This window comes from Candoia aspera, chromosome 3 (genome assembly GCF_035149785.1).
Source record: "Candoia aspera isolate rCanAsp1 chromosome 3, rCanAsp1.hap2, whole genome shotgun sequence".
Classification (NCBI taxonomy): Eukaryota; Metazoa; Chordata; class Lepidosauria; order Squamata; family Boidae; genus Candoia; species Candoia aspera.
The window spans coordinates 49,792,630-49,820,124 of NC_086155.1; the positions used below are offsets into that span (position 1 = coordinate 49,792,630).

A 27,495-nucleotide genomic window follows, 5' to 3' on the forward strand; every position below is an offset into this window, starting at 1 on the left:
CGTTTGTTCACTAGGAATTGGCTTATGAATTCTGTATCTTCAGGTAAAGCTCCAATATTACATAGTTCTGCCCATATCTGGATATCTCTGGTTTGTCCTAGATAAACTTCTTTCCTGCACTGGAAATGTCCTGTTAATTTTGGAAGAGAATCTCAATCTGTACAATCCATTTAGGAAATGATGTTCCTTCAGTCGGCTGCTGGACTCCTGGGCAGAAACCAGCTAGAGTTGCAATACAGAGCTGGCAACTGATGGGTAGCATGCAATATCCTGATCATATTTGCCAAAATAACTGATTTCCAATAGCACATTTTTCTCAACAGAAGATGTAAATGGAAATTAGAGGCCAATAGGTGGCAAATTGAATTTCTACCCTTCCATGCCCCTTTTTAGATAAGTTGTACAGCCAAAATTTGGCCAGTTTGAGGTCTTGATTGATAGATTGTTTTCATTTATGTGGCCACCTCTCTCCCACAAGGCGACTCTGGGCAGCATACAATGAATGTTGGCATTTTGGGTGGATTATGGTGTTTTTAAGGATGGAAGTGAGTAGTTTTAATCCCAGAAGCTTCCTATTCCTATCCCACTTTCAAACCCTGAAAAACCACTTTCCATGTTCCTTGTGGTCAGGGAAAATGGGAAGTGTTACCTACCCCTATGTTAATGAAATATATCTGAGTATATTTTTACCTATCCTAACAAGGCATATTTTAGCATTTTTATTTCTTCTACATTAGTAAAGGTAAAGGTTTCCCTTGACATTAAGTCCAGTCATGTCCAACTCTAGGGGGTGGTGCTCATCTCCGTTTCAAAGCCGAAGAGCCGGCATTTTTCCGTAGACGCTTCCATGGTCATGTGGCCGGCATGACTAAACGGAACGCTGTTACCTGCCCGCCAAAGCGGTACCTATTAATCTACTCACATTTGCATGTTTTCCAACTGCTAGGTTGGCAGGAGCTGGGACTAGCAATGGTTAGAGGTGGGCAAAATGTTCATTTCTTTAAAAAAAGGCAAACTATTTGCGAAAGATAAATATTTGGATTCAAAATAAATATCAGATATATTAATCCATACTTGGCTTAGTTAGAATTGTCTCCCCAAATTCTTTGCACTTTCATTTTTACCCCCAGCAAGCAGGATCCTTTCAACTTTTTAAATTATTAATTCTTTCATGATCTTCTAGCAGACATCCCTGCTTTTTCCCTCTTCATATTTTCCTAATTTGTCCCATGGTTCTTGGCAACACTGATTACATTTTGATAGAAAACAAAATGTAGTCTAGAGAAGAGCAATAAAGATGATGAGGGACTTGGAAGCTAAATTCTATGAACTATTTAAGGAACTGGGTACGTTTATGCTAAAAAGAGAAAGCTAAGGGGAGGCATAATAAAAGTCTTGGGCTGGCTGTGGATTTATTCTCTGTAGCAGTGTTTCTCAACCTTAGCCATTTCAAGATGTGTGGACTTTAACTTCCAGAATTCTCCAGCCAGCATGCTGGTTGGGGAATTCTGGGAGTTTAAGTCCACAGGTCTTAAAATGGCTAAGGTTGAGAAACACTAATCTGTAGTGCTCCAGGATAGGACAGGAGCCATTGGGTGGAAGTTTTCCAGGAGGAGATCCAAACTTGAAATGAGGAATTTCCTGTCAGAGACCTATTCAGCAGCAAAACAGTCTTGAAATGAGGAATTTCCTGTCAGAGACCTATTCAGCAGCAAAACAGTCTGCCTCCTGGAGCTGTGGGTGCTGTCAATGAGATTTCCAAATAAAGGTTGGACAGCCATTTGTACGGGATGGTATGAGGATTCTTGCCATGGGCAGGGGTTTAGACTAGATCTTGAAGGTCCCTTCCAATTCTATGATTCTATGTGTACCTAAAAGCTAAGCTATAACCCACACCATGGCATCCTTTAAAGATGGCCTGCATGGCTGCCAACAGAATTCCAGGTACAATTCAAAGCTCTAATGTTGACTATAAAGATTTCCATAGTTTGGCAGCAAGATACTTTCAAGGCTTCCTGCTTCAACTAGAGTCAAACCTTCCAAGACAGGTTTTCTAGAAGAAACTGGTTGAGGGGCCTTGTTTTTTCTGAGGGGAAGAGGGCTGGGGTCAGAAAATTCTGCTTTGAAGCTATGGCACCAACACTGGAACAGCCTCAGCCTAAAAATAAGATTGGTTCCTTCAGTAATGCCCTTCCAGAAACTGGTGAAAACTTAGTTTTTCTTGAGGGCCTTTGGAGAGTGTCAGTAGTGTTTTAACAGTGTCTATTATTAATATAGAACTGATAGTTGCCTCTGTTGTTGATGTGGAAACCAAGTCTGAATGGGTGCAAATCATTCTATCAAGACAGCTTTTGCAAACTTGCTTTATAGTCTCACTGATGTAATTTAAAATAAACTATATTTTTATCAGATACTTTTTAAATTACAGCATGTGCTCAATGAAACAAAAACCAACTCACATGGCTATACTGGCATCCTGAAGTTACTTGTACCAATATAGTTTCAGAAATAATTTCTCGAACAAAAAAGACCCACAACTCTTCCTAAACTGTACTACTTACCAAGTATGGAATTTTGTTCAGCAACAGGGTCTGTTTAAAATATCTGGTCACCACCAGCCAACAAAGCAGCATGGTTAGCTCAGGGCCCTTAATAGCTTTGATGTGATTCACTGCTGATATTTTGTAACAGTCTGTTACAATGTACTGTATGAACATAATGGGGAAACAGATCGTTTGTACCACAGAGATCCATCTGTGAATGGGCTTTAATATACACTGGACAGAAAAGTACCCTGTATTTCTGATTTATTTTCTTATCAAGAACAAAGAATAGGGGAAGTGGGTATGTATTTTGAGGAAAAAAACCTCTATAATGAGGTACAATAGTGCATTTTGTAAAGTTTTAGAGATGCTTTTTCAATCCTCTCCCATTAAGCATCCTCCTCCATTAAGCATCTGTAGTTTGCACATGGTGGAGACAGCAATGTGCACATGGCAACAGCATAAACACAGCAGAATTCTAATGTGATTCTATTGTTAATAAAACATAATGCAACTACTCCAAAGCATTCTTCAGTTCACTGGGATGTATTTTCAAATAACTAGAGGTATGCAGGCAACTAAAATTAAATGCCAGTTCAACAGTTTGTCATGAAGAAGTGCAATATGCTTTGAACCCAAAATGTTTCATGTTTCAAATTGAAACTCCAACACAAGCCTTGGCATTGATACTTGAAGTCAGGTCCTTCTAGCATTAGCAGCTTACAAAAAAGTATTGTATTTGATATTTTTTTAATTAAATCCCAACATGTCTCATGCAACTAATTTGAGAGCATATCCAACATATACTTTCAAAAAATGTACAACTATGGCAATACCTCTCCACCCTTATTGTGTCTGCAGATAGCCACCTGGCAGCCTTGTTTAGGGTGACCTGAGCCCTTTCGGATAAAGAGGACTCAGGAGTTCACATACAAGGCCATGCAGAGGAATTTGCAGAGCATCTGTCGGACAAAATCACTTAAATTCATTGATGCCAGCCTTGAAGCAGGTCCTGCAGAGATGTCTGGGGCACAGTCTTTCCCTGTTATCAGGGAGTGGTTTGAACAGGGTCCTCATGACTGTGAGCTTGGCCACCTGCTCATTAGATCCATGCCCCACCTGGCTGCTAAGGCTGCACTGGGGGTGATGTGTGGTTAGGTTCTAGCAGTGGTGAATTCTTCCTTGAGAGGGAATTGTTCCTCCACCTCTTAAGCAACAGCTTCAGTGGATCCTGGATGAAGTGGATTATCTGGACACCTTTCAGTCAGCATTCAGGCCTGGGCATGGGATGGAAATGTCATTGATCACACTTTTAGATGGTCTCTGGCAGGAGCAGGAAGGGGGTAGTGCAACCATCCTGGCTGTTCTTGATCTCTCAGTGGCTTTTGATACCATAGGCCATAGTATCCTTCTGGATTGGCTCTGTGGGGTGGGAGTGGGCAGCACTGTATTGTTCTGTTCTCTTCCTTTCTGTGGGACTGATACCAGTGGGTGTTGATTGAGAGTGAGAGGTCCTACTCTCTCCCCCTACTATGTGGGGTTCTGCAGGGTTCAGTACTCTCTCCACTGTTTTAACATTTACATAAGATAATCCATCACCATAGGGTGAGGTATTATCAGTATGCTGATGATACTCAATTATATAGCATGCCCCTGGCAAACTACACAATGCTGTTGATGTCCTGTCCCTGTGCCTGGAGGCTGTGGGAGTCTGGATAGGGAACAACAGGGTTCAGCTGAACCCTGACAAGACTGAGTGGCTTTGGGTTTTAGGGCCTTTTGGATCTGGGGCCTTACCATCTTTGGAGCTAGATGGAGTCGCACTGCTCTAAACAGACCTGGTGTGCAATATGGAGGTCCTTCTGGACTCAACAACTGCTCTGGCAGTTGTGGCTAGGAGGGCCTTTGTACAGCTTTGTGTTGTGCGCCAATTGTGCCCCTTCCTGGATCAGAAGGTTTTACTCCCAGTTACTCATGCACTAGTGATCTCTTGAATGGACTACTGTAATGCACTCTACATGGGGCTTCCCTTGAAGAGTACCCAGAAGCTTCAACTGGTGCAAAATGCAGCAGCGTGGGCTGCTGTTTGCCCCTAGAATGGCACATGTTAAGCCTGCTCCATAAGCTGCATTGGTTGCCAGTTTGCTTCCAAGTTCAATTCAAGGTGCTGGATTTGACCTTTAAAACCCTACATGGCATGGGACTAGTTATTTGAGGGACCTCTTCTCCCCAGTTACATCTACCCGTCTATCAGGTCCGGCAGGAGGGGCACGTTATGGGTCCCATCCACTAGAGAGTTCCATCTGGTGGGACCCAGGAAATGAGTTTCAGTGAATTTTATTTTCAGATAAATATGTGCAAATTCAGTTGATAAAGTCAGATGCAAGCTCTAATGGCAGCTTTTCCTCAAAAAGTGTATATAGTAATACAATTTTAAGGATGTAAAAGAGAAGTAGCCTAATTTCATATATTGGGTCTCAAGTTACCCATTAACAGGGCAGCTAGCACGCATACTCTGCATTTACACTTTAGTTCGCATTTTTCTGAGCTGAGTCCTGCATTGGAAACTACATCTGGCTCAGATAAGGCTCCTTTCTCACCTAAGTAAAATATTGGCGCTCTCATTAAATTTTGAGATAATTAACTATCACAGATTATGGGTTAAGAAAAAATAGCTATGCATGTTATTCAATATCTCGCTCTTTTTCAGCCATCATGCATCAGGGTATGCATGGCTTATATTGCACTGCTGTCACCTGCTCCTTTACAGGGCAGAGGTTAACTTTGTTGCTGAGGAAAGGCTTTTTTCTTTTGGCAGACATCTTGTATGCAGAGCCCATTCCTGTCAACTCGGAAGGAAGTTTGCCTTCTCTGTCCTCATAGCAGCACATCCGTGTTCCTGCTATTCACCTGAGAATGAAAAGCCATCTTATGTCAAGGAAAGAGAAAGAGGTTATGTTTCTATGAGGGTTTGGGGCCAGACAAGGCGACTTTTTAAATAAAGGAACTAATCCCCCGTACTGTATGCAGACACCCCCGCCCCATCACTGACATTCATCAGGATGAACCCACCTGCTTCAGGGTACCCTTACGGTAAAGGTACGAGAGCAGAACAGGGCGGGGACATTATACGTTGTGAGTGACAAAATCTTACAGCTTGAATGCTCGGAAAATGTGATTTCCCCACGAACGCTACCAGAAGATTTAGGCACTCGCCGGGATACGAAGTGTCCATTCCTTTGATAGTAACTACAAATGGGCCATTCTCGTTTTTTCTTGCCACCCCAAAGGAGACACCCTTTAATTAAGCCTATCTGAAGCCGCCTTACCCCTCCCTCCTCTTTACTGAAGCTTGTAACAAGACTTCTTTCTCTCTACGCATTTGGCGTGCCGCTGCTTCTTACAAGCTGGGCATTGTTTCTCTCGCGGTGCGCGGTTTGCGCAGCCCCGCTATTCAATCTGCGGCCCTGGGCAAAACGCTACGCCAGATGTCTTGCTTACTGTGGTTTTCGCGTACGGCGACAGCGTAAGAGTTCCACGGCAGCAGAGCACATATGGTAGCCCTCCCCCGTGTTCTCGACACTCTGACTTAGCGCGGCTGGGCTCAAGCCTCGCGTTGGGAGACGCTCTGCAACGGGTGTCCGGAGCGGAAAGGGGCGAGTGATTCCCAATCCTCGGTTACGCTGCTTGCGTAGTAGGCGCTGAAGAAGAAATTCTGGGCAGCGCTTTTCTCCACCCGCTGCCTCTGCGCCGTTGACGTAGTATGCCCCAAGATGGCGCCGCGGTCGTCGTCGTTGGCGGCGGTGGCCGAAACGCTGGCAGAAGCTGCGGTGCCAGTACTGGAAGAGCAGAGAGAGGGAACAAGGCGGCGGGTGGACGGCGGCAGCATTTGTAGCGAGTAGCGGTGCAGAGGGGGCTTCCCCTCCCTCTCGGCCGTTGTGTGAGGAGGCAGAGACTCACTGGGATAGCGGGTCCCCCGCCCCCTTCAGGCAGGGAGACTCCAACCTACCCGCGTGCGGAGCCGACACCCTTTTCTCGGCTCATCTCGCTGCTGCCTCCCTGGTGGGCCTTCCCACCCCTTTCCCCGAGCAGAGATGATGAAGCTCAAGTCCAACCAGACTCGAACCTACGACGGGGACGGATACAAGAAACGGGCGGCTTGCCTCTGCTTCCGCAACGAGAGCGAGGAGGAGGTCGGTGAGCCGCGCATAGGCTAGGTTGGAAAGGGAGAGCCGGAGGAGAGAAGTGGCGAGGGTGCTGCCGAAGGGCGGGGGGCGGAGAGGAGGCGAGGAACGCCGGTGTCCGGCAGGAACGGGACACCCGACATGAGAGGGGAGGTCTGACGAATTGGAGGGCTCTGACCGGGGGGAAATGGGGGGCGGAGACGCTGGGTGGTACTCGCCGAAGGACGGAGGATGGGGAGAGGGGCGGAGCTTGTGAGGGTGGCTGGTCCCGAAGAATTAGTCGGCTGAGCAGGGAGTGTAAGAATGGTCTCTCAGTGCCCCTTCGGCCCGAGCTTGCTAGCAGTTCCCTTTCCCCGTCCGGCTCTTACAGATGCATGCTGCAGTTAGTAAGAGCGTGACGGACGGAGTTCCTTGGTGGCTAATACTACGAGAACACGCGGCTGTTACTAGGCGAGAAGTGACTCACAACAGTCCTTGGCGCTCTCCCCTTTGTGAATCGTTTGTGAGAGCTGCAAATACTTTTGGGTGAAACGGCACTCTGTAAAAGACGGTACTCCGTTCCCCCCTTTCTCATCGAGGGAATGTGCGCACTGTGGACAGTATTGATCTCCTGCAGTACAGTAAGATACTGTGTTAATGCTAAATACTGTAAGGCTTTTTGTGGGAGTAATGACTTATTACAAATGCCCACGGTTTCTCAGAAAAGTTACACATCTGCCCAGGAGAAATAAGGGAGGAGGTACATTTATCAGGGAATTATAATTGTGTTCTTAAGAAGAATAAGAAATATGCAGTATGGTTCTTTATATATTGATGCAGTAAGCCCTATATGTTTCATTTGGCTTTCTGCCAGATGTATTGCATACTTTGGTTGTAGTCTGCAAGGGGGTGATGCATAGAAAATACTGGCATTAGAATTTGCTAAAGAGGAAAGGGTGTTTTTATTTGTTACTGTTATTGTTAAATTTTGTTAAAATTGTGGTTGTTACACATATGCCACAAGTAGACTGCAGAATGGCAAAGACTGCTTGAGTGAGGAGCAGGAATACTTTCTTCTTCTAAAATTATGTAAAACATCAAATGAATTGATTCCATTATATACACAACATTTTATAGTAAAGTTGTGCTTGCTTATAGCTGTTAAAAATCAGAAATAGCAACCAGCAAAACACTCGTATGGAGTAAGAGTAAGGTTTTTAGAATGAGAATAACAGGAAAAATAATAATACCTCTTGGTATCTAGAACCTTTTCAATAAACTCTCTTAAGTGTAGGAATATTTTTGAAAGTATAGTTAAGAAAGTCAGTGAGTTTAGCATACTAATGGGAGAAAGTCTTTCTTCCCAAAGGAAAAAAGCCTGCAGAATGAAAGACTTTCATCAGTGAAGGGTGATATAAACAAATATGGTACAGTGTGTGAAATTTAGCACAGATCTGCTGCTTCCATGGTCAGTTGAGCACATTACATAAAGTGGCAAGAAAGAAACTTAGCTCTGGATTTATAAGAGACCAGGTCAAAAAAAGTATTTGTCAGAAATTGCCAATAGATGGATTTGAAAGGAACATGACTTGATTATCTTGACCCATTTTCTTTATGTTCATTGAAGGAATACATCTGTACATTAATTCGTACTTGTATAGAATTCAACATGTTGCAGTATTTTGGAGTGCAATATTTAACTAAAACACCTGGTTTCTGATAAGAATGTGATCAGAAAAGTGATATAATTTAATTATAAAGTAATTTGTGGCATATATTTTAACTAATGTGTTAGTTTGTGAAGCACTATGTCTCAATCTAGAGAATAACTTTCTAAAGTAAGTCAGGTATTGTTATGCATTGCACTTTGGGATATGAGAATGAGAGAGCATCTTGGCTTCAGCCATATAATGGCTTTAGAGTAGAGTTGAGGGTAAAACTAACATCTTCCCAGAAGTTCTGTGTAAAGAGTGTAGCTCTATGGCTTCTCATTCCCATTTGCATAAGTAAGTATCTGTTCTGTTTGAGAAATGTTAGAGCAGAAAATACAGTAGTCTCTTGAAGATTTCTGGGCAATCTGTAGCAGCTCAGATTGTGTCAGTAGGCCAAAGTCAGAAGCTTGAAATTGATTGTGCACCTGCAGGCCATCTGCAGGGTGGCACTGCAAAACAGTGGAAAACAAAGCAGTTTCCTGTACCTACAAGTTGATAGCGCATGGAATAAGGTGCCTGGACCCTTAATAGGTTACATGGTGCAAGTGTATCTGGTTTTTTTTTTTTTTTTATTACTGTTGTCTAAGTTCATTATCTTTATCATATTTGCAACTGGAAGGAAGGGGAATAACATTATTAGGTAGGGAATGAAGTGGAAAATAGGGTTCAGCATGAAGAAACACTTAGAAGTGCTTCATGTTATCTATTGTCTTATGCTTGATATTATTTATTGCACTTAATAAGTAATGTTCTATTTTAAAAGTTCCTGAACTGTTGTGTCAAACACAATAAATAATTTATTATCAAATAATCATGTTACGATCTAGGATAGCTTCTAAGATGTACTGTATACAAACTAAAAATCACAGCATTAATTTTAAAAATGTTTTAATATGACTTTTTAAACACTATTTTCAGTTAACTAGGAATGGAACTTATACTATTTCATCACCATAATAAACATTAAACTACAAACTGGTATAATGATAGACAAACACCAGTAGAAATATAATAATATAGGAAAATATACAAACTCTAATACAATTAGATAAAGAAAATAGTATTGTGAGTAATAGAAAAGAAATAACTTTGCACCAACAGAAAAAAAATAAACCCATAAAATCAGTTAATTCCAAAAGCTTTTGATCCTGTAGTTTGTGAGAAGGACACTTTTAATGTTGCCATCTCTACAAGCAAGCTATACTCCTGCTGGGCATCTGTTGCATTTCAGTTGGTGTGAGTACATAATGCATACTGAATGATATGCATGGGCAAGCATTTACAGAAAGAAATGGTCTTAAGTGTATGGTAGTGTATAACTGAGCAGAGAAACACATGTAACTGGACAAATCTGGCACTTTAAAAATAAGGGTTAGTGTATCAGTACTTTTAGTTGATAGTCTTTTTTACCTAAAATCAGTTTAAAAAAGAATTCTTGCAAATGAATATGGTAATAAATTTCAGGTTTTTTTCTCTTTAAAGTGGAGTCCCTTGATGATCTCTCTGACCAGTTTTATGTAGATGTTGAATAACATTTGAAAACCAGAGCAGTCTTAACATTCTGCTAAGTCACTTACAGCTTAGCATAATAAATGACCTGCCTCAAAAATAAAAACAGCAACCAACAGTTATAAATGTACAGATCCCAGAATTATTTTAAAAAAACAACACTCTATCGCTATTAGAATCATTTAATGAATGGCCAGAGAGAACAGAGTGGTCTCCAGGGCTTATAGTAAAGCAACCTGATGATCCCTTAATGAAAACCTTTTCCAGAGATAGAACCACTGTGGAGAAGAGTCCTCTACCTTGTTATAATTAACAGCTTTAGAAGTGAGCCACACCAAGTACAATGTAATACGGTCCTTATACCAAGGCAGGTTCAAGGTTCTCCTCACAAAGTATGATCCCTGAATGGATGCTTGATGGACTGCCTTTGCAGTACAGAGCTGATTGATCACTGAGCTTGTTGGGGAACTACTGTGTGGGCTTTAAATGCAGAGTACCTTGTGCTTACTAATAGGTAAGCTTTCTCAAAAGGCACATTAGTTTTGGTATGCTCTGTCCCCTGAAATTGATAAAGTAATGTGCCAACTATTAACACTTTTTAGGTACCAGCTGAAGACCTATCTCTTTCTCCAGGCCACCTTTGTATGAATGTTGGATGGTTTTGGTTTGTTTTTGCCCTTGTTTTTTCCCTCATTTTTATTCTCTCTGAACACATGCATGCATTTGTATATAAAATAATTACAGTGTTGGAAATGGTATAAAATATATTTAATGATATGCATAATTTGCAGTAGATGTACAGTCATCTGATTTTGTACAAAATGTAAATAATGAAACTCTGATGAGCTTCTGAAACATTGAAGTTTCTGGATCTGTTTCATTATTTAAAAACATGGTAGTGAAAGCCCAAAGATAATGGGTTCTAGGATTTTTTCAGACTCCTTATTGCCCAAATACCTATTCCATAGGGTTGCATTGGAGGATTTTTTTTTTTTTCTAGAATAATTTTTTCCCAAGCCCCCAGCTGGATCAAACCCATTTTCAAACTCAGTCTATCTTTTACTGGCTTGTCTGCACCAAATTTGATCCAATTTGTTCATCTTTGGAGATTACCCTGCTGACAGACAAATGGACAAATGAGCCCCTTTACCTAATTCTTTTCAACATTTTCTTAGGTTAGAAAGAATAAAAATGAGGTATTTACTTTTGTTAGGAAACCTAAATATTATGTGTAGTACAGAAATACCAGAAGATGACATTCTTCTACTTTGGGATGAATGGGTGCTAACATACGTTGCCTTATAGTATTCAGCAAGCTATTAATATTTTGTGTTGCCATAGCGTTATGCATTTAAATATATATTTTTAGTATTAGTATATACAGAGATGAGCTCGTTTTGTTTTGCACTTGGGATAATGGCCTGCACAAAGTAGCATTTCAGAAATGTTAGTGCTTTGGAAACGTTTCTAGCCCCAGACTGTATAGTAGGAAACACTACACTCTGTGTATACCTCAAAGACGATCAGAGCCTCTTTTTCTCAGTTCCTTTTAAGATGCTACCTTAGCAGCACACAAAGAACTTTGTATCTGAGCTTTTTCAAAGGATTTCTTCTGTTGAGCAATATTCTACATACATAAAACGAGAAACTTCATCATGCAAGAGAATGAAAAATTCTGTGCAGGTCTTAGAGCCTTGCCTTTAATCGTTTGTTTCAAATTAAAATTAAAAATACATTTTAAGGATTTGGGAGCAAACAGCTGCTCTATGGTATAAGTGTATCAGAATACTTATGTACCTTCAGTGTTCTTCTGCAGTCTTTAGTAATTGTTCAGATGTAAAAGTCAGATAGTTTTTTCAGTTTTCATTAGAGGGTTAACTGTCACTCTTCCACATTAAAAACATTTAATGTTAATTTTGGTAATTTTTGTACCCTACAGTACTCTCATAACATAGGAAAACTAAGATTTTTGTCCCTTGCATTATTTTCGAACTGGTCCTTGCTAATGAATTAACAAATGTTATTATTCAATAAATATTATCCTTACTAAACTATATATATATATATATAGAGAGAGAGAGAGAAACAGTTGTAGCATATGAAGAAAATCTGAAAGAGCAAAATGATGATGATGCTTAAACTATGATTGACTTGTTAGGCCTTACTTAGCCAGGAGAAGACAATTCCGCAGGTGAAAAGTATTCTGACTGTTTTAAACTCTCAGGTTGGAGATGGTTGTTCTGTCTCCTTTGTTTGAGCAAGTGAAAATATAGATAATTCACTGTTAAAGAACAGGAATGATTTTTAAAAAAATCTTACATTTCCAGCTAGAAATTTCAATTCTTAAGTGGAAATTATATGAACTATTGAAGTCAAGGCAATGGAAGATCAAGAAAATTTTCTGCTAGAACTGGCCCCATACTGATCAGATCTGCAAAACATATACCACAATCAATACAAAGGATCTGCTAGTTAATATTGGAGTACCTCCAGGTCACAGTATGTTAATGTTTTCTACTACAGATTAAGGTTACTATGGTAACTAATCATTTTGGCCCGGTGAAGAGGTTGAATTTAACTGTCCCCTTTTCAGTTGTTAATTTTTGCACCTGGGGGGAAGAACTTGCCTGGACTTGTTTTAGTTTCAGTTTCCCTTCTGTATAGGCATGTAGAGAGTTAAGCAGCTCTCACTGAGAGCCTGTAAGAATGCAGAAGCTTTTAAATATGTTTTGCTTTCTGTAAATAAAATTATTTTTATAGAAATGCCTGGTGTGTGACTTTTCTGACCTCTCCTGGGCCAAAGGCTTTCCTAGCAATCTGCCAACAGGTTATGGGCCCAGTAAACAGCCCAGTAAAACCCAGAGAGAATAGAGTGATCAGCTCCACACCTCATGCGCAATTTAAAGGCAGGTAGCAAAGACCTGTGAAGATTTTCTTTGGAGCCACCTGGAGATTTTCCAGCAACTGCCGGTCTACAGGACAAAGAAGCCAGCTGAGGTGACTTGCAAAAGAAGGAAGAAGCCATGGCTACCTCCCAGCCCTCAGCGATGCCTCTGGAGAGCCTATCAGAGACCAACTATTGAATTGGGCCCTGAAGATGGATCTTCACAGAGAGAATCTTTGGCTGCCAACTGGTGAGCAACCCCCCCAAAATCCCAGTGCTGAATGGCTGAGACAGGATGAGCGGGCTAGAGCCACCATTATCCTGGGAGTTGAGGACAATCAGCTAGTCCACGTGCGAAGTATGCAGTCTGCAAAGCAACTTTGGGACGCTTTAAGAGACTTGTATATAAAGGCAACAGCAGGGAGTAAAGTTACCCTGACAAAAAAGCTGTACAAAGCCTACCTTGCAGAAGGAGATAGCCTTCCTGAGCACCTGCATTATATTCAGCAGCTGTTTGTTGAGTTGCAGGAGAGAGGAATGGAATTTACACCTCTCACAAAATCCTATATCCTCCTGTCCTCACTGAATGAAACATGGGACACACTGATTGGTACCCTGGAGGCTATGCAAGAAGCAGACCTCACCCCATCATATGTTACACAGCACTTGCTGAATGGGAGAAGAGAGAGGAAAGATCCCCCCCCCCATCTCTTCTGGAAAGTGGCAGTACCAGAAAGCAAGGGAAAAGAAGGGAAAGGAAGCTGAGGCCACAGCACTAGCCAGCCAGCGATGCTTCACCTGTGGTTCAGCTGGACATTTGCAGAAAGACTGTGCCTTGAGACCCAAGACTAGAAAGACAGAGAAGAAGAACACAAGGGCAACACAGAAGAAGGCTCTTCAGACAACCCAAATTGCACAGGTTGCTGAGAAGGGTAATTCTGATGTATGGGTGTTAGATTCTGGGGCCAATTGTCATTTATGTAATTGTAAAAGCTCTTTTGTGTCACTGTCTAAAACTGAAAGACAAAGTGTATCTTTGGCTGATGGGTCTGTGACTAAAATTATGGGACAAGGTGACTTGTATTTATCCTGCTTGGGAGAAACTGTAAAAGGTGTGTTGTATGTGCCAAATTTACAATCAAACCTTTTATCTGTGGCACAATTGGCTGCAACAGGGTATGTCATAGCGTTTAAGAAAAATGGTTGTGAGATACGTAAAAATGGAAAATTGTGTGCTACTGGTATATTAAAAGACTCCTTGTACATTGTGCAAAATGCAAGGAAGCCAAGCTGCAAGGCTGCAGTTGGCAACACGCCATATTATGACCAATGTGTACACCTGATGCACAGGAGATTTGGTCATGCTAATTTCAAGTATATAGCACAAATGCCACAGCTATGTGCTGACCTAAAGATAAAACCCTGTGACAAATACTTAGATTGTGTAGTTTGCAAGAATGCAAAACACTAAAAGCTCCTGTGAGTAAGCACAGTGACAGAGTTACAACTAGACCTTTGGAAATTGTACACTCTGACATTATTGGTCCTTTTGCTCCAAGTCTTGGACAAGCAAGGTATGCAATGACCATCATTGATGATTTCTCAAGATACACATTTATCTACATCTTAAAACACAAAGATGAGGCATTTGAAAAATTTAAAGGTTTTGTGACATGGGCAAATGGAAAATTCCCTAGGCCTGTATCTGCACTCCAATGTGAGAGAGGAGGAGAGTACCTTTCTCACAAATTCAAAAGGTTCCTAGTGGAAAAGGGGATAGAACAAATTCTTTCTAACCCTTACACCCCTCAGCAAAATGGTGTTGCTGAAAGAAAGGGCAGAACCTTGCAAAATGCGATGGAATGCATGCTTAAAGATTCACATTTATCTTTTAAGTATTGGGGAGAGGCAATATCTACTGCCTGTTATGTACAAAACAGATTGTATAACTCTGTGATTCAGGACACTCCATTCCATTTGTTTTCTGGTGTGAAACCAAAGGTAAACCATCTTAGAGTGTTTGGTAGCACTGCTTGGGTTCATATTCCAAAACAACAGAGAAGGAAAGGAGGCCCCACAACAAAGAAAGCCATCTTTGTTGGCTATGAACAAAGCCAAAGGAGCTACAGGTTCATAATGGGAGAGAAATTAATAATTAGCAAAAGCGCTTCTTTTGCTGAACAAAACTGGGGGAGATTAAACTCTAGCTCTCCAGTTGATCTGACCACCACAAGAGAACAGCAAGGACTTGCTGATGGTGATCTTTTGCCTGATGAGGACATTAAACCAGAAAAGCAAACTGAAGATCTGTCTGATGAGACAGATGCTTCTCAGGAAAGTGATAGGAGTCAAAATTTAAGCCCTGTATTACCTCGCAGATCTCAGAGGAGTAATAAAGGCGTTCCTCCATCACGTTTTCAGGCTGAAACAGTAAAGGCTTTTCACATATTCACAGAACCTGAGTCTTTAGAACAAGTGAATGCTTTACCACCTGAGATTGCACAAAATTGGCATTCTGCCATGCAACAGGAGTTAGCATCCTTGAAAGAAAATAAAACATGGAAACTGGTAGATCTACCTCCCAATGAACACTGTCTAGGTTGCAGGTGGTTTTCAAACTGAAAAGGGATGCTGATGGCAAAATCCAAAAACACAAAGCAAGGTTAGTTGCAAGAGGGTTCACTCAAAGGAAAGATTTAGACTTTGACAAGACCTTTGCACCAGTTCCTAAAGAATCAATTAGATTACTGTTAAAAATTACTGCACTCAAAGGAATGTCAGTTCACCACTATGACATTCAAACTGCATTTCTCTATGGTGATTTAGACCACAAATTAAACATGCAGCAACCCCCTGGCTATGAAAAAGGGGAGAATCTAGTCTGTGAACTGCAGAAGTCCATCTATGGGTTAAAACAAGCTGCTGGATCCTGGAACCAAAAATTAGATGAAAAACTGCAGAATTTTGGTTTTGAAAAAGGAAAAGCAGATCCATGTGCATATATGAAGAAAGACAAACAAGGCTGTATGTATCTGTGCATTTATGTTGATTTGCTGCTGTTCACACCAACAGAAAAACAAAGGCTTGATTTTGAAGCCTGCATGAAAAGCCCTTTCACATTAAAAAGCCTTGGAACTATAACAACCTAGGTTTGGAAATACACAGGAAGAAGGATGGTAGCTTTCTGTTAAACCAAAGGGGAGATAATGTTAAAATAATGTGAATGGAAAGACAGAGTTGTCAAAGAAAATTGGTTTGCATCTTATTCTGTAGTATAAAAAGGGGAGTGTTAATGTTTTCTACTACAGATTAAGGTTACTATGGTAACTAATCATTTTCGCCCGGTGAAGAGGTTGAATTTAACTGTCCCCTTTTCAGTTGTTAATTTTTGCACCTGGGGGGAAGAACTTGCCTGGACTTGTTTTAGTTTCAGTTTCCCTTTTGTATAGGCATGTAGAGAGTTAAGCAGCTCTCACTGAGAGCCTGCAAGAATGCAGAAGCTTTTAAATATGTTTTGCTTTCTGTAAATAAAATTATTTTTATAGAAATGCCTGGTGTGTGATTTTTCTGATCTCTCCTGGGCCAAAGGCTTTCCTAGCAATCTGCCAACACAGTACAGCTTTGCTTATACTGTATAGCAGTGGTGTGCCGAGAGAGTTGTCAGAAGAAAATCTTTTCTGCAATCTCATCAAAGTCATTGTCTAAACCATGCAAAGCAAACCCTTGCTAAGCCTGAAACATTCTGGAATGAAGTGCTTTGAACTGATGAAACTAAAATTCAGTTGTTTGGCAACAACCACAAAGAATAGATTTGGAGGGAAAAAGTGAAGCATCTAACAGCTTGCCAACAGCTTGTTATGTGCAGGGTGGCTTTATTGGGTTTGTGTGGCAGCTGGCAGCACAAGAAATACTGTGCATAATGGATATGGCTAAATATCAATATATATTTTAAAAGCTAATGAGTGAAGTGAGTGAAGACATTATGATCCAAAACATATCTCCAAATCAACCATGAAACATTTATTGGAAAGAGATAAAGGTTTTAGAATGGATTTCACATTTCCCAGACTTGAATATTATTGAAAATCTGGGTGAGAACTTCTGTTCAGTTAGAAATTCATTGGAACATTTGGCCGAGGATACCTAAATTTTGGCATGCAACTGTGTATGTCTCTGATGTCTGTCTGCGTGATTTTTAAAGTAACTTATCAGAAATAATCTCTTAATTCTTAGTTGTCAGCCCTGGGTAGAGTTAGAAGATAATTACATTACATAAAACATTTTATGGAAGTATTTTATTATTACATGTTCAGCGTTTCAGGAGTTGTGAGCCTAGAGACTTTTCCATAGGCTTGTTCTCGTTAAAGACTACATGGTTTCTGAGAAGAAAATAACAATTGGAACATCTTGCTTTGTAGTGAATTCCACTGCTTAACTATTACTAGAAATTGAACATGGTTTCATCTCACCACCCAATTGCTTCCCTCCCCCCTTTGGTAAAATAGTCTCCCTTTCTTACTTTGCCTACAAAGAACTATTTGCAAAGTAGTGTTAAACTTTCTCATGTTCCCTTTTTAAATCTGTTCCTGACAGTTAAATTTCATAGTATCTGAATTTAAACTTGCCAGCAGATTTCACAGAAAGGAAACAAAAAGAGTAGTTACAGAGTTGTTCATTAGATTAAAACACGTAGTGGAAAGCTTCCTGAATAAATTGAAATCATTATCTTGTCTCATGATGATAGATAAAACTATCAGGAGGAATGTGGCAGAGTCTTTTCACCTCTTAGCTGAGAAAGATACTTCTTTATTATTTTAGTAAGTAGAGCCTTAGAGCTATGAAACTTATTTCTGTTATACTATGCCATTTGCTGCTGGGCTTTTATAAAAGTTTTAATCCATATTTTCTCTCTGCCATTTGATCCCTTGGTTGACAAATCATGAGAATGCACTTAGTCTTAAGATATAAATCTTGGTTGTGCTCTCATAAAGTCATTTGAACAGTTTAATCAGTATAAATAAAAGGAGAAAACTCTTTTACCTGAAAGTTTGAAAAAATATTGTCTGAATCTTTCTCAGTGGAGCTTTTCAGTACAGTCCATTCACCTGGAACATGATCTCTGTGAAATTAGGTTTAGTATTTTAGCTCAAACATTTAGTTTTAACTTAAATGTGCACTTGACACACCAGTTCAAATCAGTGGGACATAATTCTGGATTTCTTACCTGATACTTGCTGAATAACTACTTAATTAGAATAGTTATTTCAGGATTCAGTTGTTCCTTTGATGATAAACATGCAAAAAGTTGCATTGATTGCATGCGCCCAGAGCAGAATGCAATGCATTTTTAAATATTGGAAAAACAGTGAAAATTTGATTGTTCTCAAAAATTCTTAAGATTCTTTTTCTGTTCTTTAAAGATTGAAGAAGTTACAGTTACATTATGGGGGATGGGAGGAAACAGTTCCAGAAAGTTTACTTTTGATGTCACTTAATAGTTGATCAGATTTGTGAGGGGGAGCCCTGGATAACTGAACATTGTATTGCTCATTTTAGTGCCTGTTTTTGTATTTTAAAGTATTATGTCACCTAATTTCAGCTTTTATTAAGCAGATCCTTTAATTAGTGTCTTCATCACTTATTTCCTTCTCTTTCTCTCATCCTTCCTTTACTGTAGGGCCCTTTTAAGGCCTATCTTCCTCTCTCTCCTTTTTCTTTTTTCTTTAATTTAAAAATAAATCAGAAAAGGCAAGGAATTTGGCAGGTGCAAATTATACTGGAGAGAGCACCTCTTTCTCTTTGTACTCCACACTTATTGAGATCTCCTGAACATGTTTGTCTGCAGTTGAGATGAGCTCATCTGATAGCAGCTAAGGACTATGCCTGTAGTGTTGCTGTTGCAGTTCTTGGAATTCATTCCTTGGAGAGTTGAGTTTGAAGAGTTTTATTATCTTTCAAAGTGACCCTTAAAACATAGTTTTAAACTGGCCGTTTTATTTATTTATTTATTTAATCATTGATGATGTTAGTTTTACTTCTTTTGTTTGTTTTTATATCTTGATTTTAAATTTTTCATTGTGAAACACTGAGAGATTTCAGTAATTGGTGATATTCAAAATTACTGTACAGAATGAATGAATGAAAATTGTAAACTCCAGTTGCTTAGATATCTCAATCCTGTTTAGGTCTGTATAAAATGGATACCACCTTAGCTAAATTCAGGAGATAATATAGTGAACATAACTACTATCTTGTTTGGTCAGGCCAAAGATTGTTCAGTGTGACATCTTTAGTAGTATTCATCTGGATGCCTGTGGGTGGAGGGCTGACAAATACAGAGCACAAATGTGATAGATTTTCTTCATATCTGATATTCAGTATCATATTTTTGAACATATACATTCCATGTTGTTTTTCTATATATTACTAAAAATCTCCTGTTTGTGTGTAACCTTTAACTGGGCGAAGCGGTGCATCTTAGGGTAACAATTTTTGAACCAAGGTACCTCAAATGGGCTAACTTACAGAATGAGTCCAAAATCCAGAATCTATGACTCCTGTGGAATTGAAATTTAGAAATTTTATAAAGCATTTCCCTGGAGAAGATGCTGATGCTAGGGAGAGTGGAAGGCAAAAGGAAGAGGGGCCGACCAAGGGCAAGATGGATGGATGATATTCTAGAGGTGACGGACTCGTCCCTGGGGGAGCTGGGGGTGTTGACGACCGACAGGAAGCTCTGGCATGGGCTGGTCCATGAAGTCACGAAGAGTCGGAAGTGACTAAACGAATAAACAATAAAGCATTTTATGACATAAAATTATGTCTTTCTTGGCTTTGGATTTTCTTCTCTTGGCAATTTCCACAGTTTGTTCTGACATCCAGTTTGCTATCTTCTGTTCTTCGTTTTCGGCAGTCTCTTTTCACATTCATCCTTAATGACTTCTTTAAGTTCATCCCACAATTCCTCTGCTTCTCTATCATTGAGGTTCAGGACTTCAAAACGTTTCCTGATGTTCTCCTTGAAAATGGTGGGTATATGTTCAAGATCATATTGTGGGAACTGATTGGCTTCTTTTTTAGCTTAACTAGGAACTTATACATGAACAGTTTGCAATCTGTTCCACAGTCAGCACCTTGTCATGTCTTTGATGCTATAATTGAACTCCATCTCTTTTTCACAATAATTTAGTCTATTTATTATCTGAGTAGTAAAAAAAAAATCCCAAAACTCTGGATTTTCTGCCTTGAGAAATTATGGTTGTAACAGGCATGGGGGGTTGCCAAAATAATTATTTTGAGAATTTGAGAAAGTGATATTAGTATTAAGGACTGGCTTAAAATATATAGTTTATCTTCCTGCCGAAGACTCTTATAAAATTCACAATACAGTAAAATATAATCCATTTCAGGATCAGTACCACTACAGGGACAAAATCTTTGAGTGATGGGAATTTTTTGAAATCCACCTTTAGCATACTTGATGGCAACACATTTAATCTGGCTTTTGAAAAGTCTATTCTGTATTTGCTTATATACAGTCATGGGAAAAAGTAAGTTCACCCTCTGAGTTCTATGGTTTTACGTATCAGGACATAGTAAAAATCATCTGGTCCTTAGCAGGTGTGATGACTCGAACACTTGAGCATTCACTCAATTATGACTCATAAGCTTGTGCTTATAAATCTATTTAATGAAGCGAAGCGTTCAGTACAGAGAAAAAGTTGCGAATAGAATTTCCCATGTGTTTCTACATTTTAAAATCACAGTAACTTCAAACTTCCCCTCCACTGCCCTCTTTGGTATGTGCCCCCTCCTTTTTGTGTGAGCATCTGGCTGTAATGATTCTTCCTAGATGACCTTGGTGCAAGGAGCAGCTAGCCCAAACAAGATGATTCCCACTGCATCCACGCTCCCCCTCCCTGCTGCCTACTGGTCAACTCGCAAGTTGACATGGGTTGCTGGAAGATGGATGTGAGTCTGATAAGATGTTCTGTGAACATTTGATTGGGGAGCCTGACAGCAGGTCTTAAAATTAGGTAAAGACAACCTCAGATGAACAACAACACATGACATATTACACTGTGTCATTATTTATTTTACAAAAATAAAGCCAAAATGGAGAAGCCATGTGTGAAAAAATAAGTACGCCCTATGATTCAGTAGCTTGTAGAACCACCTTTATCAGCAGTAACTCGAAGTAATTGTTTTCTGTATGACTTGATACAGAATGATCAGTCCCTCACATTACTGTGGAGGAATTTTGGCCCACTCTTCTTTACAACATTGCTTCAGTTCATTTAGGTTTGTGGGCATTTGTTTATCAATCAAACCTTTATTGGCATTATAAAAGCAATAAAATACAAAAGGCATTAGCATATCAGAGTAACAAAGAGCGATACTCATTGAAAGATTTGGTTACATTTCCTTTTAAGTACTTCCTCTAGGAATTTGGCAACAATTTGGGTGGTTTCAAATACAGCATCACTCAGCAGATATTGGCAAAATGATACAGTATCTACAACATTTAACGACTATTTACTCTGTAAAGGTTTTAAGAGTAATTCATGCCGAAGAGAGACAAATAAGTGGCAGTCAAAAATGATGTGACTAATTCTATCCAGACCGCCACAGAGACAGAGCCTCTCATGGTTGGGAATGTGTTTGTACCTTCTGAAGAGTACCTCGAAAGGAAAAGTGTTTACTCTGGCCAGAAAGAAGGCCCTATGCTGAGATGGTACCACAAGATCATGTAAATAATGCACCATCTTGCCCAGATGATTTTCTATACCAAGCGTAGCAGGTGAACAGACACAAGGTTGAGCTGGTCTGAGTTTATGATATTCTAAGTCCAAAAATCTCTGTTTAATAATACTAAATACATAGGTTTCATCCAAGAGATATAAATCCTCAATTGCAATCCCGATTTGCCTGAGCTTGGACATGATATGTTGAGTCCAAAGTGAAGTATAGTTCTCTTTTTTAAGATAACAGACTTCGAGGAGCAGCTCTAAATACAATTCTAAGCCAGTATTTAATTGTTATTATCCAAGCTTTAGTTTCAATTAAGCTTTTACCAGTTTCTAAGCAAATTGTGGGATAGGAGACGCAATTAGGAGCCCCTAAAAGCTGCCTCAAAAAGGATGCCTGAATACCCTCTACTTTGGAGTTAAAGACTCTTAGCCAAATAGGAATACCATATAGTATTTGAGAGAGAGATTTGGCTTTAAAAATTCTAATTGCTGCAGGTGCAAATTGATTACCTCTTGTAAAATAGAATTGTTTAATCTGGGCAGCCGAACAGTTGGCCAAATGAATTTATCTTATTACGATGAGCTACCCAAGAAAGTTTATAACTAAATGTAATGCCAAGATATTTAAAAGTTTTAACTTGTTCAATTTCTGTACTACCCATGAACCATCTCAGCGAATGCCATCTTTTGGCAAATATTATTACCTTTTATTTAGAGAAGTTAATGGTGAGTTATGTTGATAATAATTATAAAATGCCTCCAAGTATCTTTGTAAGCCCACTCTCGAACAAGAAAGGACTATAGTATTGTTGGCATAAAGTAACAGTGCTGTGGGAAGACTGCCAAGACTGGGGTGGGGATGACCATTAACTGAGCTAAGGGAGTGAGCCAGATTGTTCAGAAAGAGGTTGAAAAGGTGAGGGGCAAGAACACAGCCCTGCTTAACCCCCTTCTGAGTGGGTATTCTCTCCGTTAGATGACCCTTGATCGAATATTTAACTTGACAAGAGCTTTTCTTTTTCAGCCATTCCACTGTAGATTTGCTGGTGTGCTTGGGATCATTATCCTGTTGCATGACCCAGTTTCAGCCAAGCTTTAGCTGTTGGACAGATGGCCTTACATTTGACTCTATCATACTTTGGTATACAGAGGAGTTCATGGTCAACTCAATGAGTGAAAAGGTGCCCAGGTCCTGTGGCTGCAAAACAAGTCCAAATCATCACCCTTCCACCACCGTGCTTGACAGTTGGTATGGGATGTTTGTGCTGATATGCTGTGTTTGGTTTTCGCCAAGTGTGGTGCTGTGCATTATGGCCAAACATCTCCACTTTGGTCTCATCTGTCCAAAGGACATTGTTCCAGAAGTCTTGCGATTTGTTCAGATGCAACTTTGCAAACCTAAGCCATGCTGCCATGTTCTTTTTAGAGAGAAGAGGCTTTCTCCTGGCAACCCTTCCAAACAAACCATACTTGTACAGTCTTTTTTCTAATTGTACTGTAATGAACTTTAACATTTAATATGCTAACTGAGGCCTGCAGAGTCTGAGATGTAACTCCTGGATTTTTTGCAATTTCTCTGAGCATTGCATGGTCTGACTTTGGGGTGAATTTGCTGGGAAGTCCACTCCTGGGAAGATTGGCAACTGTCTTGAATGTTTTCCACTTGTGACTAGGTGTCCTCACTGTAGAGTGATGGACTTTAAATTGTTTGGAAATGGCCTTATAACCCTTCCCAGACTGATGGGCAGCAACAATTGCTTCTCTAAGGTTATTGCTGATGTCTTTACTCTTTGGCATTGTGTTAACAACACCTGAATGCTCGAGACCAGCACAGCCCTAAAAATTCGGCTTTTATAGAGGTGGTCACACTTGATGATGATCAATTAATCAAGGGCGCTTTGATTGGTAATCAAGGGCATTTGATTAGCAGCACCTGGCTGCTACTTAGCCTCTTAATATGTATGGAAGCAGTAAGGGTGTACTTACTTTTTCACACATGGCTTCTCCATTTTGGCTTTATTTCTGTAAAATAAATAATGGCATGGTGTAATATGTCATGTGTTGTTGTTCATCTGATGTTGTCTTTACCTAATTTTAAGACCTGCTAAGGACCAGATGATTTTTATTATGTCCTGATACGTAAAACCATAGAACTCAAAGAGGGTGTACTTACTTTTCCCCACGACTGTATAAGCTACTCAAATATTTAGTGAGTTGAAAAATATATCTGGCCTGGACATTTGATTGGTCCACCCCCAGCGACTGATGGACCCAGCAGGGTTTCAGAGGGAGCTGGGGGTTATACCCGGGGATCTGCTGCATGGTCCAGCAGAGGCCCTGGCTGCTGCCTGGAATAGGGAGGTGGCTGGGGCCTTGGACAGGATCGTGCCTGTGCGGCCTCTCTTGCCCCATCGAACCTGACACTCCCCTTGGTTTACGGAGGAGCTGAGGGTTCTGAAGAGGGTTAAGAGGTGCCTAGAGCGCCGCTGGAGGAAGACAAGGGCCGAATCTGACCGAACACAGATTAGATCTGCTATTAAGGCCTTACTTGTGGCGATAAGAGCGGCGAAGCGTCAGTACTTCTCCGGTCTTATTGTGTCTGCAGAATGCCGCCCGACGGCCCTGTTTAAAATTACGCGATCTCTTTTGGGGAAGGTGGGCTCAGTGACCCACCTGCAGGGCTGTGCAGAGGAATTTGCTGAGCATCTGCAGGACAAAATTGCTCGGATCTGCTCCAAGTTAGATTCTAAGCATGAGGCGTGGCCTGGGGAGATACCAGGGGAACGTACTTGCCCAGTTATCTGGGAACAGTTTGATCCTGTTGGACTTGAGGAAGCGGACAGGATCCTCCGGACTGTAAATGCCATCACTTGCCACCTAGATCCATGTCCCTCCTGGATGGTAAAAAACAGCTCAGGAGGTGACGTGGTTGGGTCCAGGTGATGGTTAACAAATCCTTGAAAGAGGGGGTGTTTCCGGCTGCCTTTAAGGAGGCGTCGATACACCCCCTCCTCAAGAAACTATCGCTGGACCCTATTGTTGTGGACAATTTTCGTCCAGTCTCCCACCTTCCCTTTTTGGGGAAGCTGGTTGGGAAAGTGGTGGCATTGCAGCTCCAGAGGGTTCTGGATGAAACGGATTATCTAGACCCCTTTCAGTCAGGTTTCAGGCCTGGATATGGGACAGAAACAGCATTGGTCGCACTTATGGATGACCTCTGGTGGGGGCAGGATGGAGGCAGTGCATCCATCCTTGCTCTTCTTGACCTCTCAGCGGTTTTCGATACCATCGGCCATGGTATCCTTTTTGGCCGGCTCAGGGAATTGGGGTGGGTGGCGTGGTCCTGCATTGGGTCATCTCTTTCCTCCAGGGTCGGTCCCAATCGGTAGTGATAGGAAGTGAGAGATCTGACCCTCGGCCTCTTCTTTGTGGGGTGCCACAGGGTTCTGTCCTCTACTCCTTTTCAACATCTATATGAAACCACTGGGTGAGATCATCCGTCACCATGGGATGAGGTGTCATCAGTATGCTGATGGTACCCAATTATACATCTCCATCCTGGGTGAAGTAAGTGATGCTGTGACTGCCCTCTCTTGGTGCCTGGGGGCTGTAGGGGTCTGGATGGGGAGCAACAGACTTCAGCTGAACCCTAGTAAGACGGAGTGGCTGTGGGTTAATGGCTCTTCCGTATCTGGGAAATTGTCATCTTTGGTTCTGGATGGGGTTGCACTGCCCCAGACAGACCTGGTGCATAATCTGGGGGACCTCCTGGACTTGTGGCTCCTGCTCGAAGAGCAGGTGGCAGTCATGGACAGGAGAGCCTTTGCACAACTTCGTGTCATGTGCCAGTTATGCCCTTTCCTGGATCGGGAGGCCCTTCAAACAGCCACTCATGCCTTTGTTATCTCCCACGTAGACTGTTGCAATGCACTATACATGGGGCTACCCTTGAAGAGTATCCGGAAGCTACAGCTGGTGCAAAACGCAGTCGCGTAGGTTATTTGTGGTGCCCCTAGATCGGCACACACAATACCTCTACTACGTGAGCTGCACCGGGTACCAGTTTGCTTCCGGGTCCAATTCAAGGTGTTGGTTATCACCTTTAAAGCTCTACATGGCATGGGGCCAGGTTACCTGAGGGATGCCTCTTCCCCATTACATCAACACGTCCCACCTGATCATGCAGAGAGGACATGCTGCGGACCCTGTCTATGAGAGAATTTCGTTTGGCGGGGTCCAGGAAGCGGGCCTTCTCTGCAGTAGCTCCTGCCCTGTGGAACACACTGCCCCTGGAGGTGAGGTTGGCCCCATCACTCCTGGCCTTCTGGAGGAACCTGAAGACTTGGCCCTGCCATCTTGCTTGGGGCGGAGAAAGGAGTAGCTCTGCTTGGGGATGGCTGGCACCCTAGAACGCTCCTCACATACATGAACTGTGTTAGATCTCACCACTTGGACTTTATTTTTACTTCTGTTTTTGTAGTTATTTATTAATGGTATTTATATTTTTATATATTGTAATGGTATTTTATATTTACTGTTTTAATTGATTACCTTTGTTGTAAACCACCCAGAGTCCCTCTGATGGGAGGAGATGGGCGGTGACAAATTTGATTGATAGATAGATAGATAGATAGATAGATAGATAGATAGATAGATAGATATCTGTAGTTAATTCCAGAAGTTAAAGGTAAACACAGTACTTTGGCTTTAGCGATTAATTCCTGCTCTGAATTGTCCCATAGTCTTTGTTTGATGAGATGAGATGCTGATGACATACCCCTGGAAAATAAATAATTGGGATCCATGCCAATTTGACTAATCTTTTGAGCCATCTGTTTAAACCATATATCTACAAAGGATTCATTTAGGATTTCCTGAAACAATCCTTCCTTGTTTTTAAAAACAAATACTTGCAACCAAAATTTAATAGTGCTTAACTAAGCCTTTGTTTTCAAAGGACATTGCCCAGTTTCCAAAAGAATAACAGACTTTGGAACACAGCTTGGGACACTTAAAAGAGAACTTTAAAATTTCACCTGCAATTGTGCTAAGTTATTATTAGTAAATGTGATCCAAATTGAAGCTCCATATAAAATTTGAGATACAATTTTGGCATTAAAATTTTTCATTGCTGCAGGAACAAATCTTCCTCCTTTTGAGTAAAAAATTTTGAAGCAAGTGTCATAGTAGATTTTGCTTGCAGAAGTATTGCTTTACAATGATGTTGCCAGATTTTTAAGTATGGCTATTAAAACAAGGTTTTTAATAACAAATCAATGAGCTGGGGTTTTAAGTGTTTTATGTAATATTTATTAATATTTTATTTCTTAAACTGTTTTATCTAATGCCAAGTTTAGATCATATTCATTGCTGTGGGTTGATGGCTCCTCTGTATCCGGGAAGTTACCATCTTTAGTTCTGGATGGGGTTGCACTGCCCCATTCAGACCCAGTGCGTAAGTTGGGGGTCCTGCTGGACTCACGACTCCTGCTCAAAGAGCAGGTGGCAGTCATGGCCAGAAGGGCCTTTGCGCAACTTCGTGTTGTGCACCAGTTACTCCCTTTCCTGGATCCTGAACAGTCACTCATGTTAATGTTTTCTACTACAGATTAAGGTTACTATGGTAACTAATCATTTTGGCCCGGTGAAGAGGTTGAATTTAACTGTCCCCTTTTTGGATGTTAATTTTTGCACCTGGGGGGGGGGAAGAACTTGCCTGGACTTGTTTTAGTTTCGGTTTCCCTTCTGTGTAGGCATGTAGAGAGTTAAGCAGCTCTCACTGAGAGCCTGTAAGAATGCAGAAGCTTTTAAATATGTTTTGCTTTCTGTAAATAAAATTATTTTTATAGAAATGCCTGGTGTGTGACTTCTCTGATCTCTCCTGGGCCAAAGGCTTTCCTAGCAATCTGCCAAAAACTCATGCCCTGGTCATCT

General features: G+C 40.9%; 1 protein-coding gene and 1 long non-coding RNA gene across 2 annotated transcripts in view; one reads left to right on the forward strand and one right to left on the reverse strand.

Moving 5' to 3' along the window:
* Positions 1-3,276: 3,276 nt before the first annotated feature.
* Positions 3,277-6,131, reverse strand: LOC134493235 (uncharacterized). The gene is made up of 2 exons (XR_010067569.1): positions 6,045-6,131; positions 3,277-5,453 (listed from the first exon to the last, which is right to left on the reverse strand). It is a non-coding gene; the product is annotated as an uncharacterized LOC134493235 (long non-coding RNA).
* A 480-nt stretch (positions 6,132-6,611) lies between these two features.
* Positions 6,612-27,495, forward strand: part of NUDT3 (nudix hydrolase 3) — a 37,148-nt gene continuing 16,264 nt past the window's right edge. The window contains exon 1 of the mRNA XM_063297625.1: positions 6,612-6,736. Coding sequence (XP_063153695.1) covers positions 6,638-6,736 — 99 coding nt within the window. The 5' untranslated portion in view covers positions 6,612-6,637. The remainder of the gene's footprint in view (positions 6,737-27,495) is intronic.